The following is a 15,263-nucleotide window of genomic DNA, read 5'->3' on the forward strand; positions in this document are numbered from 1 at the left end:
CATCTCCAGGGCTATAATGTCTGAGTAGTTCCACCTTGAGCTGGAGTGGGCATGGTTTTTGCATTTGCACTCCCAAGTCCTGTTCTGCTTCACTCCTTCCTGCTCTCTTGTTGAAAGACATACCTTCAGTCTCCATCATCAACCATCCAGGAAGGAATTTGGATTTCCACATAAAGATCTTCCTCTCAGCTGTCCCAGCCAGGTGAGTGAAAGAGTCCAGTGGGCATTGCAGGAGAGAGTTAGAGAGAGTGAAACTTATGAAACCTATGAACATTTACCTGAGGTCATTCGAAAAGACAAACAGCTGGCCTGGAGCATAGAAGTCTCTGTGACTGTTTGATTGACTAATTTATAATAAATTTATTTAATATGTTAAAAAGATAAACGTCTATCAGATTCAACAAGTCAAGGATTGTTGTTGACAGTTATGGGATGGGAATGAAAATCTAGTTGGATGAGACTCAATAAGAAGTTGTGGCAGGGGATGGGTGGTTGTTCAGTTGCTCAGTAGTGTCCAACTCTTTGCAAATGCAGCACACCAGGCTTCCTTGTCCTTCACTGTCTCCTGGAGTTTACACAAACTCATGCCCACTGAATCGGTAATGCCATCTCAGCCATCTCATCCTCTATCATCCCCTTTCCTTCTGCCTTCAATCTTTCCCAGAAGTTTTACTATTTAAGGGAATAGGAAAATAAACTATTAGATTAGGAATGGTTTGCAGTGAAATGAAGACATTTCATTTATTTGTTTTAATTTTTAAGATGGGGTGTATTTGAGCAACTTCTATATTCATTAGGATCCCAGGTGGCATAGTGGTAAAGGATGCACCTGCCAATGCAGGAGACACGAAACACAGGTTTGATTCCTGGGTCAGGAAGATTCCCCTGGGGAATCTTCTCCTGGAAAATCTTCCTTGGAAAATTCACTTTGGTATTCTTGCCTGGGAAATCCCATGGACAGAGGAGACTGGCAGCTTCAGTCCATTGGGTCACAAAGAGTCAGGCATGACTGAGCATGCACTGAGCACCCACAGATCAATGGAGTAGTTATTGCCCTGTAGCCACAGTTCTTGAGATACACATTTCACAGAAGCTCCACTCACCCTGCATATTCACTTGATAAAGAAATTGCATTTAATATATAAACAGGCATATGTTAAAGGGATTAACTTTGCAATTAGTTCACCAGCTGAGAGACTGAACATAGTTTTAGGTTTATTAGCCATTTACTTTCTCTACTGCTAATTGTCTATGTAAGCTTTTTATTTTATATACTGGTGTCTGAGTGGTTTTATTCTTTTTTTTGGCTGTATTATTTCATTTATAAATCATTTCATCACCAACTCAGAAAATGCCAGGAACTGTACTCCAACATGTGGAAGAAGGAGAGAATTAGATATATTTTTAATACTTTGAAAAGTCTTGCTGCTGAAAATAGAGATACATGTAGTGTTTCTCTCCCCACCATTCCTCTTCCCCACATATGTTTGTTAGGTGACTTTTTGTGACACCATTTCACCCAAAACTGGTCTAAGCTGCAACCAGTTCCTCTACTACAGATTCCCTACTCCTCTCTCCCTTTATTCTTGTTTTTTATTTCATTCTTTCAAGCAAAAAGTTATTACTTTTATTTTTTAATTTAATTTTATTTTTTAACTTTACAATATTGTATTGGTTTTGCCATATATCAACATGAATCCACCACAGGTATACATGGGTTCCCCATCCTGAACCCTCCTCCCTCCTCCCTCCCTGTACCATCCCTCTGGGTCGTCCCAGAGCACCAGCCCCAAGCATCCAGTATCGTGCATTGAACCTGGACTGGCGACTCATTTCATATGTGATATTATACATGTTTCAAAGAAGTTTACTGTTTACCATTTAAATATTTTATATATATATATATGTATATATATATGCTTTCTATATATATATAGTTGCTCAAATATATCCCATCTTAAAGCATATATATAAATATATATATGCTTTCCAGGTGGTTCAGTGTGTAAAGTATCCACCTGCAATGCAGAAGATGCAGGCAGACACGAGTTTGATCCCCAGGTCGGGACAATCCCCTGGAGGTGGGCATGGCAACTCACTCCAGTATTCTTGCTTGGGAAATCCCATGGTGAGAGTAGCCTAGTGGGCTAGAGTCTGTGGGGTTGCGAAGAGTCAGACATGACTGAAGCGACTGAACATGCAGGCACACATGCACATGTATGTATATATGATGTATTTGTTGGATTGTTTGAGAGTTTATAAATTGTGAGTTGCCCAGTCTATCAGTTGGTCATATTTTGTCCTCTCGCCATTGTTTTTTTTTTTCTAATTTTATTTTATTTTTAAACTTTACATAATTGTATTAGTTTTGCCAAATATCAAAATGAATCCACCACAAGTATACATGTTAAACTTAACAGTCATCCTTTGCTGCCACCTTGTGGAACACATGTGTTTGTATTCAGCTTAAGATTGCTTACATCTTTTAAAAAGCATGTTTGAATCCATTTATGTTTATACATTCGGAGACAGCAATGGCACCCCACTCCAGTACTCTTGCCTGGAAAACCCCATGGATGGAGGAGACTGGTGGGCTGCAGTCCAGACACGACTGGGTGACTTCACTTTCACTTTTCACTTTCATGCATTAGAGAAGGAAATGGCAACCCACTCCAGTGTTCTTGCCTGGAGAATCCCAGGGACAGGGGAGCCTGGTGGGCTGCTATCTATGGGGTCGCACAGAGTTGGACACGACTGAAGCGACTTAACAGCAGCAGCAGCAGCAGCATGTTTATACATTTGGAATTTGTAGTGTTAGATACTGGTTCCTTCACTGTTGTTGTTGTTGTTGTTGTTGTTTTTGCATTTCATTTTATTTTTTTAATTTAATTTTATTTTTTAACTTTACAATATTGTATTGGTTTTGCCATATATCCACATGAATCCGCCACAGGTATACACATGTTCCCCATCCTGAACCCTCCTCCCTCCTCCCTCCCCGTACCATCCCTCTGGGTCATCTCAGTGCACCAGCCCCAAGTTTTTTAAAAATTATATTTCCAATCCTTTTCATAAGATTACACCCATTTCATTTATATTTAAACTTATGTTAACTTGAGTGTTGTTATTTTGTATATTTTCTTTCAGATTCATTTTACTAATATTCAACATTGTTTAGTAAAATTGTTTTGAATCAGGTATATTTAATCTGCTTTTATTTCCTCTGATATTCTTTGTGTTTTATAAAATTTATTTCTACATAAATGCACACCTTTCTGAAACCTTAAGAGTGAACAGTAAACAAATCAGATGAGGTCCCTGTCTGTTAGGGTCTCACATTCTGATGGAGAAAGAAGATCAAAATAAAATAAATGTATATGTGACAGAAAGTCCTCAGGCATAAGCCAAATGAAGAAAGGGGAAGGTTTTTGTAGCATGTGGAAGGTTTTATAGCATATTTTGTGGGAGAGGACTTTATCTTTGGGATAGGAATCAGAAACAAAAGTAGAATGTGACCAACAGGTTTGTCAAAAAGAGATCAAAATACAAAACCCAAGAATAACAAAGAAAGATGCAACATAAAAAAAGAAAAAAGATAGAGAGAAAAGAGCCAGCTTCATCCACTATTGGACCATATTAAAAATGGTGGTGTTTCAGTCCCTAAGTTGCGTCTAACTTTTGTGACCTCATGGACTATAGCCTATCAGACTCCTCTGTCCATGGGATTTCCCAGGCAAGAATACTGGAGCGGGTTGCTATTTTGTTCTCCAAGGGATCTTCCTGACTCAAGGATAAAATCTGGGTTTCCTGAATTGCAGGAGGATGCTTTACTGACTGAGCTACCTAGAAAGCTCATAATTTTAAAAGTGATAAATGCACTCAAACACAGAAAAGACAGGAATAACTAATTCCCACACCTCAGGGGAATGAGATGGATACTGTAATAACACAGTGGAGGAATAAAGATGCAGTGAGTGTGTGGTTCCTTGGGTCTGAAGTCACTTTAGCACGCACACTGCTTCATGTTTTCTCTGCAGTCCAAAGGACTGCAGAGTCAGACATGACTGAAGTGACTTCACACCCTCACAGGCAGAGTAAAACAGGAGATTTACATATGATCTAGTATGTGTGTACAGACAAGGAATAAATATGCATGTATGCACCTATGCATACACACACATACAAACACACAGGGAAGCTAAACAAAGAAAACCAAAAACATTTACCACATATGACACATCCTGATATTTTCTTTTGTGTTTTACTGTATTCTATTTTGGTCTTACAAACTGCATAGACTGTAGCTGTAACAGGTCTGAGCCTCCAATAAATATAAAAAACATTCCTCCAGCATGTCTTCCATCCCTATGTTACTGTTTCCCAGCTTCATTTTGTTTTCTCATCATAGGCAATTTCTGTGAGAACACATTCTTTTAACCCTTTATGCAATATATATTTATTAAGCGACTGTTTCCAACTAAACTAAGCATGGGGTGTTAAGGATTATGTGTGACACCGATACATGGCCCATGACACTCACAGTCTAGCAGAGAATATAAGATATGGAATTAAATTAAAATTACACACTGATAACCTTGCTGTGTAAATAGTTGTAAGAGAGAATCTTTTTGTGGAAATGTTTAAAAAAAGAAGATTCACATAGATGATATCAGTTCAGTTCAGTTCAGTAGCTCAGTCGTGTCCAACTATTTGCAACCCCATGCACTGCAGCATGTCAGGCTTCCCTGTCCATTACCAACTCCCAGAGTTTACTCAAATTCATGTCCCTTGAGTCAGTGATGCCATCCAACCATCTCATCTTCTGTCAACACTTCTCCTACCACCTTCAATCTTTCTCAGCATCAGGGTCTTTTCCAATGAGTCAGTTCTTCGCATCAGGTGGCCAAAGTACTGGAGTTTCAGCTTCAACATCAGTCCTTCCAATGAACACTCAGGACTGAACTCCTTTAGGATTGACTGGTTTGATCTCCTTGCAGTCCAAGGGACCCTCAAGAATCTTCTCCAACATCACACTTGCTTGGGGCTAGTGCACTGGAATGACCCAGAGGGATGGTATGGGGAGGGAGGAGGGTTCAGGATGGGGAACACATGTATACCTGTGGCGGATTCATTTTGATATTTGGCAAAACTAATACAATTATATAAAGTTTAAAAATAAAATTAAAAAAAGCATCAATTCTTCAGCACTCAGCTTTCTTTATAGTCCAACTCTCACATCATACATGACCACTGGAAACACCATAGTTTTGACTAGAGGGACCTTTGTTGGCAAAATATGCTGTCTAGGTTGTTCATAACTTTCCTTCCAAGGAGTATGCATCTTTTAATTTCATGGTTGAAGTCACCATCTGCAGTGATTTTGGACCCCCAAAAATAAAGTATGTCACTGTTTCCATTGTTTCCCCATCTATTTGGCATGAAGTGATGGGACTGGATGCCATGATCTTAGTTTTTCTTTTTTTTTTTTAATTTTATTTTATTTTTAAACTTTACATAATTGTATTAGTTTTGCCAAATATCAAAATGAATCCGCCACAGGTATACATGTGTTCCCCATCCTGAACCCTCCTCCCTCCTCCCTCCCCACACCATCCCTCTGGGTCGTCCCAGTGCACTAGCCCCAAGCATCCAGTATCGTGCATTGAACCTGGACTGGCATCTCGTTTCATACATGATATTTTACATGTTTCAATGCCATTCTCCCAAATCATCCCACCCTCTCCCTCTCCCACAGAGCCCAAAAGACTGTTCTATACATCAGTGTCTCTTTTGCTGTCTTGTACATAGGGTTATTGTTACCATCTTTCTAAATTCCATATTTATGCATTATTATGCTGTATTGGTGTTTTTCCTTCTGGCTTACTTCACTCTGTATAATAGGCTCCAGTTTCATCCACCTCATTAGAACTGATTCAAATGTATTCTTTTGAATGGCTGAGTAATACTCCATTGTGTATGTGTACCATAGCTTTCTTATCCATTCATGTGCTGATGGACATCTAGGTTGCTTCCATGTCCTGGCTATTATAAACAGTGCTGCGATGAACATTGGGGTATACGTGTCTCTTTCCCTTCTGGTTTCCTCAGTGTGTATGCCCAGCAGTGGGATTGCTGGATCATAAGGCAGTTCTATTTCCAGTTTTTTAAGGAATCTCCACACTGTTCTCCATAGTGGTTCTACTAGTTTGCATTCCCACCAACAGTGTAAGAGGGTTCCCTTTTCTCCACACCCTCTCCAGCATTTATTGCTTGTAGACTTTTGGATCGCAGCCATTCTGACTGGCGTGAAATGGTACCTCATAGTGGTTTTGATTTGCATTTCTCTGATAATGAGTGATGTTGAGCATCTTTTCATGTGTTTGTTAGTCATCTGTATGTCTTCTTTGGCGAAATGTCTATTTAGTTCTTTGGCCCATTTTATGATTGGGTTATTTATTTTTCTGGAGTTGAGCTGTAGGATTTGCTTGTATATTTTTGAGATTAGTTGTTTGTCAGTTGCTTCATTTGCTATTATTTTCTCCCATTCTGAAGTCTGCCTTTTCACCTTGCTAATAGTTTCCTTTGTTGTGCAGAAGCTTTTAAGTTTAATTAGGTCCCATTTGTTTATTTTTGCTTTTATTTCCAATATTCTTGGAGGTGGGTCATAGAGGATCCTGCTCTGATGTATGTCGGAGAGTGTTTTGCCTATGTTCTCCTCTAGGAGTTTTATAGTTTCTGGTCTTACGTTGAGATCTTTAATCCATTTTGAGTTTATTTTTGTGTATGGTGTTAGAAAGTGTTCTAGTTTCATTCTTTTAAAAGTGGTTGACCAGATTTCCCAGCACCACTTGTTAAAGAGATTGTCTTTAATCCATTGTATATTCTTGCCTCCTTTGTCAAAGATAAGGTGTCCATATGTGCGTGGATTTATCTCTGGGCTTTCTATTTTGTTCCATTGATCTATATTTCTGTCTTTGCGCCAGTACCATACTGTCTTGATAACTGTGGCTTTGTAATAGAGTCTGAAGTCAGGTAGGTTGATTCCTCCAGTTCCATTCTTCTTTCTCAAGATCGCTTTGGCTATTCAAGGTTTTTTGTATTTCCATACAAATTGTGAAATTATTTGTTCTAGGTCTGTGAAGAATACCTCGGTAGCTTGATAGGGATTGCATTGAATCTATAAATTGCTTTGGGTAGTATACTCATTTTCACTATATTGATTCTTCCAATCCATGAACATGGTATATTTCTCCATCTATTAGTGTCCTCTTTGATTTCTTTCACCAGTGTTTTATAGTTTTCTATATGTAGGTCTTTAGTTTCTTTAGGTAGATATATTCCTAAGTATTTTATTCTTTCCGTTGCAATGGTGAATGAAATTGTTTCCTTAATTTCTCTTTCTGTTTTCTCATTATTAGTGTATAGGAATGCAAGGGATTTCTGTGTGTTGATTTTATATCCTGCAGCTTTACTATAGTCATTGATTAGTTCTAGTAATTTTCTAGTGGAGTCTTTAGGGTTTTCTATGTAGAGAATCATGGTTTTACTTCTTCTTTTCCAATTTGGATTCCTTTTATTTCTTTTTCTGCTCTGATTGCTGTGGCCAAAACTTCCAAAACTGTGTTGAATAGTAATGGTGAAAGTGGGCACCCTTGTCTTGTTCCTGACTTTAGAGGAAATGCTTTCAATTTTTCACCATTGAGGATAATGTTTGCTGTGGGTTTGTCATATATAGCTTTTATTATGTTGAGGTATGTTCCTTCTATTCCTGCTTTCTGGAGAGAAAGTACAACTTTCCAAAACTGGACCAGAAAGAAATACAAAATCTTAACAGGCCCATCACAAGCACGGAAATTAAAACTGTAATCAAAAATCTTCCAGCAAACAAAAGCCCAGGTCCAGACGGCTTCACAGCTGAATTCTACCAAAAATTTAGAGAAGAGCTAACACCTATCCTTCTCAAACTCTTCCAGAAAATTGCAGAGGAAGGTAAACTTCCAAACTCATTCTATGAGGCCACCATCACCCTAATACCAAAACCTGACAAAGATCCCACAAAAAAAAGAAAACTACAGGCCAATATCACTGATGAACATAGATGCAAAAATCCTTAACAAAATTCTAGCAATCAGAATCCAACAACACATTAAAAAGATCATACACCATGACCAAGTGGGCTTTATCCCAGGGATGCAAGGATTTTTCAATATCCGCAAATCAATCAATGTAATACACCACATTAACAAATTGAAAAATAAAAACCATATGATTATCTCAATAGATGCAGAGAAAGCCTTTGACAAAATTCAACACCTATTTATGATCTTAGTTTTAAGCCAACTTTTTCACTTTCCTCTTTCACTTTCATCAAAAGGCTCTTTAGTTCTTCTTTGCTTTCTGCCATAAGTGTGATGTGATCTGCATATCTGAGGTTATTGATATTTCTCCCTGCAATCTTAATTCCAGCTTGTGCTTCATCCCAACCAGCATTTCTCATGATGTACTTTGCATATAAGTTAAATTAGCAGGGTGACAATAGGCAGCCTTGACGTACTCCTTTCCCGACTTGAAACCAGTCTGTTGTTCCATGTCCAGTTCTAATTATTGCTTCCTAACCTGCGTACAGATTTCTCAGGAAGCAGGTAAGGTCATCTGGTATCCCCATCTCTTGAAGAACTTTCCACAGTGTATTGTGATCCACACAGTCAAAGGCCTTCGTGTAGTCGATAAAGCAGATGTAGATGTTTTTCTGGAACTCTCTTGATTTTTTTAATATAAATTTATTTATTTTAATTGGAGATTAATTACTTTACAATATTGTATTGGTTTTGCCATACATCAATATGAATCCCCCACTGGTATACGGGTGTTCCCCATACTGAACCCCCCTCCCTCCTTCCTCCCTGTACCATCCTTTCTTGCTTTTTTGATGATGCATCAGATGTTGGCAATTTGATCTCTGACTCATCTGGTTTTTCTAAATCCAGCTTGAACATCTGGAAGTTCATGTTCATGTACTGTTGAAGCCTGACTTGGAGAATTTTGAGCATTACTTTGCTAGCGTATGAGATGAGTGCAATTTTGTGGTAGTTTGAGCATTCTTTGGCATTGCCTTTCTTTGGGATTGGAATGAAAACTGACCTTTTCCAGTCCTGTGGCCACTGCTGAGTTTTCCAAATTTGCTGGCAAATTGAGTGCAGCACTTACACAGCATCATCCTTTAGGCTGCGGAATAGTTCAACTGGAATTCCATCACCTCCACTAGCTTTGTTCATAGTGATGCTTCCTAAGGCCCACTTGACTTCACATTCCAGGATGGCTGGCCAGGTGAATGACCACACTATTGTAGTTATCTGGGTCATGAAGATCTTTTTTGTACAGTTCTTCTGTGTATTCTTGCTACCTCTTCTTAACATCTTCTGCTTCTGTTAGGTCCATACAATTTTTGTCCTTTATTGTGCCCATCTTTGCATGAAAAGTTTCCTTGACATCTCTAATTTTCTTGAAGAGATCCCTAGTCTTCCCCTTCTATTGTTTTCCTCTATTTCTTTGCACTGGTCACTGAGGAAGGCTTTCTTATCTCTCCTTGCTATTCTTTGGAACTCTGCATTCAAATGGGTGTATCTTTCCATTTCTCCTTTGCCTTTTACTTCTCTTCTTTTCATAGCTATTTGTAAGGCCTCCTCGGACAACCATTTTGCCTTTTGTCATTTCTTTTTCTTGGGGATGGTCTTGATCACTGCCTCTTGTACAATGTCATGAACCTTCATCCATAGTTCTTCAGGCACTCTATCTATCAGATCTAATCTCTTGAATCTATTTGTCACTTCCACTGTATAATCATAAGGGGTTTAAGTCATACATGAATGGTCTAGTGGTTTTCCCTACTTTATTCAATTTGTCTGTATTTGGCAATAAGGAATTCATGATCTGAGCCACAGTCAGTCCCCAGTCTTGTTTTTGCTGACTATATAGAGCTTCTCCATCTTTGGCTGCAAAGAATATAATCAATCTGATTTCGGTATTGACCATCTGGTGATGTCCATGTGTAGAGTCTTCTCTTATGTTGTTGGAAGAGGGTGTTTGTTATGACCAGTGTGTTCTCTTGGCAAAATTCTACTAGCTTCATTCTGTACTCCAAGGCCAAATTTGCCTGTTACTCCAGGTGTTTCTTGACTTCCTACTTTTGCATTCCAGTCCCGTATGTTTTAAAAAGACATCTTTTTCGGGTGTTAGTTCTAGACAGTCTTGTAGGTGTTAATAGAACGATTCAGCTTCAGCTTCTACAGCATTACAGGTTGGAACATAGACTTGGATTACTGTGAAATTGAATGATTTGGCTTGGAAATGAGCAGAGATTATTCTGTTGTTTTTGAGATTGCACCTAAGTACTACATTTCGGACTCTTAATAGAATGATTCAGCTTCAGCTTCTACAGCATTACAGGTTGGGACATAGACTTGGATTACTGTGAAATTGAATGGTTTGGCTTGGAAATGAGCAGAGATCATTCTGTTGGTTTTGAGATTGCACCCAAGTACTACATTTTGGACTCTTTTGTTGACTATGATGGCTACTTCATTTCTTCTAAGGAATTTTTTACCACAGTAGTATATATAATGGTCATCTGAGTTAAATTCACTCATTTCATATGCAGTCTAAAAAAGAAGATGGAGTCTTTTTATTAATCAGAGGAAAATTTGTTTACAATGTTGTTTTGGTTTCTGCTAGACAATATTGCAAATCAGCCATAATTATATAAGATGGACTTCCCTGATGGCAGTTGATAGAGAATCTGCCTGCAATGCAGGAGACCCCAGTTCAATTCTTGGCTCGAGAATATCCACTGGAGAAGGGATAGGCTTCAGCCCACTCCAGTATTCTTGGGCTTCCCTTGTGGCTCAGCTGGTAAAGAATCTGCCTGCAATGCAGAAGACCTGGCTTTGATCCCTGGGTTGGAAAGATCTTCTGGAGAAGGGAAAGGCTACCCACTCCCATATTCTGGTATGGAGAGTTCCATGGACTCTATAGTCCATGGGGTTGCAAAGGGTCAGACACAAGTGAGCGACTTTCACTTTCACTTTTCACTTTTATATACGTGTGTGTGTGTGTGTGTGTGTGTGTGTGTGTATCACCTCCCTCTTGAACCACCCTCCCCTACCCCTATCCCACTCCTACAGAAAGCCAGGCTGAAGACAAAATTGTCATATTTAAATAGAGTCTTGTTTTATGTGTCCAGGGTATTTAGCTACTATTGAAGCTGAAGCTCCAATCCTTTGGCTATCTGATGCAAAGAGCTGACTCTGCAAAAACAGTACTGGACTTTAGGTACTATTACTACACTTAATAAGATTGTCAGGAGAAATATCAATAACCTCAGATATGCAGATGACACCACCCTTATGGCAGAAAGTGAGGAGGAACTAAAAAGCCCCTTGATGAAAGTGAAAGAGGAGAGTGAAAAAGTTGACTTAAAGCTCAAAATTCAGAAAATGAAGATTATGGCATCTAGCCCCATCACTTCATGGGAAATAGATGGAGAAACAGTGGAAACAGTGTCAGACATTATTTTTGGGGCTCCAAAATCACTGCAGATGGTGATTGCAGCCATGAAATTAAAAGACGCTTACTCCTTGGAAGGAAAGTTATGACCAACCTAGATAGCATATTCAAAAGCAGAGACATTACTTTGCCAACAAAGGTCCGTCTAGTCAAGGCTATGATTTTTCCAGTGGTCATGTATGGATGTGAAAGTTGGACTGTGAAGAAAGCTGAGCGCTGAAGAATTGTTGCTTTTGAACTGTGGTGTTGGAGAAGGCTCTTGAGAGTCCCTTGGACTGCAAGGAGATCCAACCAGTCCATTCTAAAGGAGATCAGACCTGGGTGTTCTTTGGAAAGACTGATGCTGAAGCTGAAACTCCAATACTTCGGCCACCTGATGTGAAGAGTTGACTAACTGGAAAAGACCCTGATGCGGGGAGGGATTAGGGGCAGGAGGAGAAGGGGACGACAAAGAATGAGATGGCTGGATGGCATCACCGACTTTATGGACATGAGTTTGGGTGAGCTCCGGGAGTTGGTGATGGACAGGGAGGCCTGGCGTGCTGCAATTCATGGGGTCGCAAAGAGTCGGACACGACTGAGTGACTGAACTGAACTGAACTACACTTAGGGAGGAAAGATAATCTAATGTTGACAGCTTGGCTTGTGACATTGTTTTCCTAATTGTGTGCCTGAGATTGAGAATAGCCTGATCATTGCAAGGAGGCCTCTTGCTATCTCCAAATTTTCTGATACTATTTCTAATCACTCTACCTAATGGACTTTCCTGTGGATACAAAAGCTTCCTTTCAAACTTGATTTTCTAAAACAAATACCTTTTCAGGTCCTTTCAGCTTGGGACTATCTCTGTCCACCACACACATTTCCTTCAGATAACCTCACATCTCCAGACTTCACTTCCATGAGGTCTCTGTTCAGATGTTTGGCAGACTATCTGAACACTCCATAAAATATTTTTGTTGTTGTTGTTCACTCAGACATGTCCAACTCTTTGCAACACCGTGGACTGAAGCACATCAAGCTTCCCCATATTTCACCATTTCCTGAAGTTTGCTCGAACTCATGTTCATTGAGTCAGGTGATGCCATCCAACCGTCTCATCCTCTGTGGCCCTCTCCTCCTCCTGCCTTCAGTCTTTTCCAGAATCAGGGTTTTTTGCAGAGTCAGCTCTTTGCCTCAGATAGACAAAGGATTGGGGCTTCAGCCTCAGCATCAGTCCTTCCAATGAATATTCAGGGCTGACTTCCTTTAGGATTGACTGGTTTGATCTTGCAGTCCAAGGGACTCTCAGGAGTCTTCTCCAACATCACAGTTCAAAAGCATCAATTCCTTGGCCTTCAGCCTTCTTTATAGTCCAACTCTCGCATCTGTACATGACTACTGGAGAAACAATAGTTTTGACTATAAGGACTTTTGTCAGCAAAGTGATGTCTCTGCTTTTTAATATGCTGTCTAAGTTTGTCATAGCTTTTCTTCCAAGGAGCAGGCATCCTTTAATTCCATAGAGCAGTCACCATCCATAGTGATTTTGGAGCCCAAGAAAATAAAGCATAATACCCCCCACCATTAACTTTCTTCTTCATACTAGATCGCTTTCTTCATAGCAACTATCTTTCAGTACAGTATGCTCTTTATCTAGAAGTTGGTCAGTCCTCAATTTATATTCCCCAAAACATGGCAGCATTTCTCATCTAAACTCCTCCATACATGACCATTTGGGGAGGAGGCTGGATATGGGCCATAAGTTGGTACTCAGAGATGGCACAGGGGATCTCTTGAAGGAGAAAATTTCATACAAAAAATTATGGATTTTAATTTTTGAATGCAAAATTGTAGAACTTCAACGTTGTTACAATTCCAATTTCAGATAAAACTAGTCATGTCATTTTTGTTTGTTTGTTTGTTTGTTTTGTTTTGTTTCCAGGCAGTCACTCCTACTGCATGCAATTGGGGAATGATACAGAAATTTCAGAGTTTCTTCTTCTGGGATTCTCACAGGAACCAGAACTGCAGGCTCTCATATTTGGACTGTTCCTCTCCATGTACCTGATCACCGTGTTTGGAAACCTGCTCATCATCCTGGCAGTCAGCTCAGACGCCCACCTACATACCCCCATGTACTTCTTCCTCTCCAACCTATCCTTTGTAGACATCTGTTTCACCTCTACCACTATCCCAAAGATGTTGTGGAACATCCAGACCCAGAGCAAAGTTATAACCTATGAAGGCTGCATCACACAAATGTATTTTTTCCTACTCTCTGCATTATTGGACATCTTCCTTCTCACAGTGATGGCCTATGACCGCTTTGTGGCCATCTGTCACCCACTGCACTACATGGTCATTATGAACCCTCGGCTCTGCTTTCTGCTGGTTCTGGTGTCCTGGACCGTCAGTGTCCTGAATTCCTTGTTACAAATTTTAATTTTGTTACAGCTTTCTTTTTGCACTATTTTGGAAGTCCATGACTTTTTTTGTGACCTCAGTCAGATAACCCAACTTGCCTGTTCTGACACCTTTCTTAATAATATGGTAATATATCTTACAGTTGTGCTTCTGGGTGGTGGTCCCCTGGCTGGTATCCTTTATTCTTACTCAAAGATAGTTTCCTGTATATGCAGAATCTCAACAGTTCAGGGGAAGTATAAAGCATTTTCCACCTGTGCATCTCACCTCTCAGTCGTCTCCTTATTCTTTTGTACGAGCCTGGGAGTGTATCTTAGCTCTGCTGTTACCCACAGCTCACACTCACGTGCAACAGCCTCGGTGATGTACACTGTGGTCACACCCATGCTGAACCCCTTTATCTACAGTCTGAGAAACAAAGACATAAAAGGGGCTCTGAAAAGATTCTCTGTGATGGCAAGTCTAAAAAGGTCAATTATTCTGGGTTTGGAGAAGTGCCCAAGATTGCAGATCTCAAAGTCTCAGAGTCAGTAGTTGTGATTTTTTTTTTCAGTGTTACAGCTCCATTTTTATTTATAAGATAGCAGGAGAATCCAAGACTCGAAGAGAAGAGAGTGGAGGAGTGCGTGGGGAGGGAGAAAGAGAGAGAGAGAGAAAGAGAGAGAGCACGCACGCATGCACGCGGGAGAGAGAGTCCGTGAGAAAGCGCTTTGGCTCCTCTTTTATATGTTTTTTTTCCTCCACCTGGGCCTGCCCTATGCAAATTGGGCTTAGCCAGGAGTGCTATTTGTTCTGTTTGTTCTGCCTGAAGTCTTCACTCTGGTCCTCGGACCTTCCTTGTCTTTGTGATTTTTTTAATCAGACTTTGGAAGTACAAGTTGCCCTGTTATTTATTTCCTAAAATTCTCATTTTTTACCAACTACTTTACACAATTTAATTGCCCACTTAATTACTCTACTCTGTCCAATATTCAACCATTTTTATTTCCTTCTGTTCTTTATTACTATTTTTCCTATTTCATCCCCAAGCTTTGATATCAAAAAGTTGGAAATTCTCATTTATCTCATGAAACTGCTTGTGTTTATTAAGAACAATTTCTTTTAAAATGACAAATACCATCCCAGGTGATGCATCTTAGTTTTGCTAGAAGAATAGTCATGAGTTACCACTTCATCAGAAAAATAAATAAATAAATAAATAAACTACAGAGTTCATTTTTATAACATTGTGGGAGAGGAAAAACCTGAGACTACAATGTTTCACTTCTGGGTCCATCATTCCTTTTTATGGCCTG

The 15,263-nt window shown here is 39.6% G+C and overlaps 1 protein-coding gene across 1 annotated transcript; it reads left to right on the plus strand.

Moving 5' to 3' along the window:
* The first annotated feature begins 13,503 nt into the window (after nucleotides 1–13,503).
* On the plus strand, nucleotides 13,504–14,502 carry LOC147368292 (olfactory receptor 7A10-like). The gene has a single exon (XM_086413452.1). The coding sequence runs from the start codon at nucleotides 13,504–13,506 to the stop codon at nucleotides 14,500–14,502; it is 999 nt and encodes a 332-aa protein (XP_086269578.1).
* Nucleotides 14,503–15,263: the final 761 nt, after the last annotated feature.

This window comes from Bos grunniens, chromosome 7 (assembly GCF_055505025.1).
Source record: "Bos grunniens cultivar Pamir isolate PY7600 chromosome 7, Bosgru_T2T1.0, whole genome shotgun sequence".
In the NCBI taxonomy this organism is placed as follows: domain Eukaryota; kingdom Metazoa; phylum Chordata; class Mammalia; order Artiodactyla; family Bovidae; genus Bos; species Bos grunniens.

Excerpts from the sequence above, each read along its gene's own strand:
- LOC147368292 (XM_086413452.1), top strand. The coding sequence starts at position 13,504 with ATGCAATTGGGGAATGATACAGAAATTTCAGAGTTTCTTCTTCTGGGA.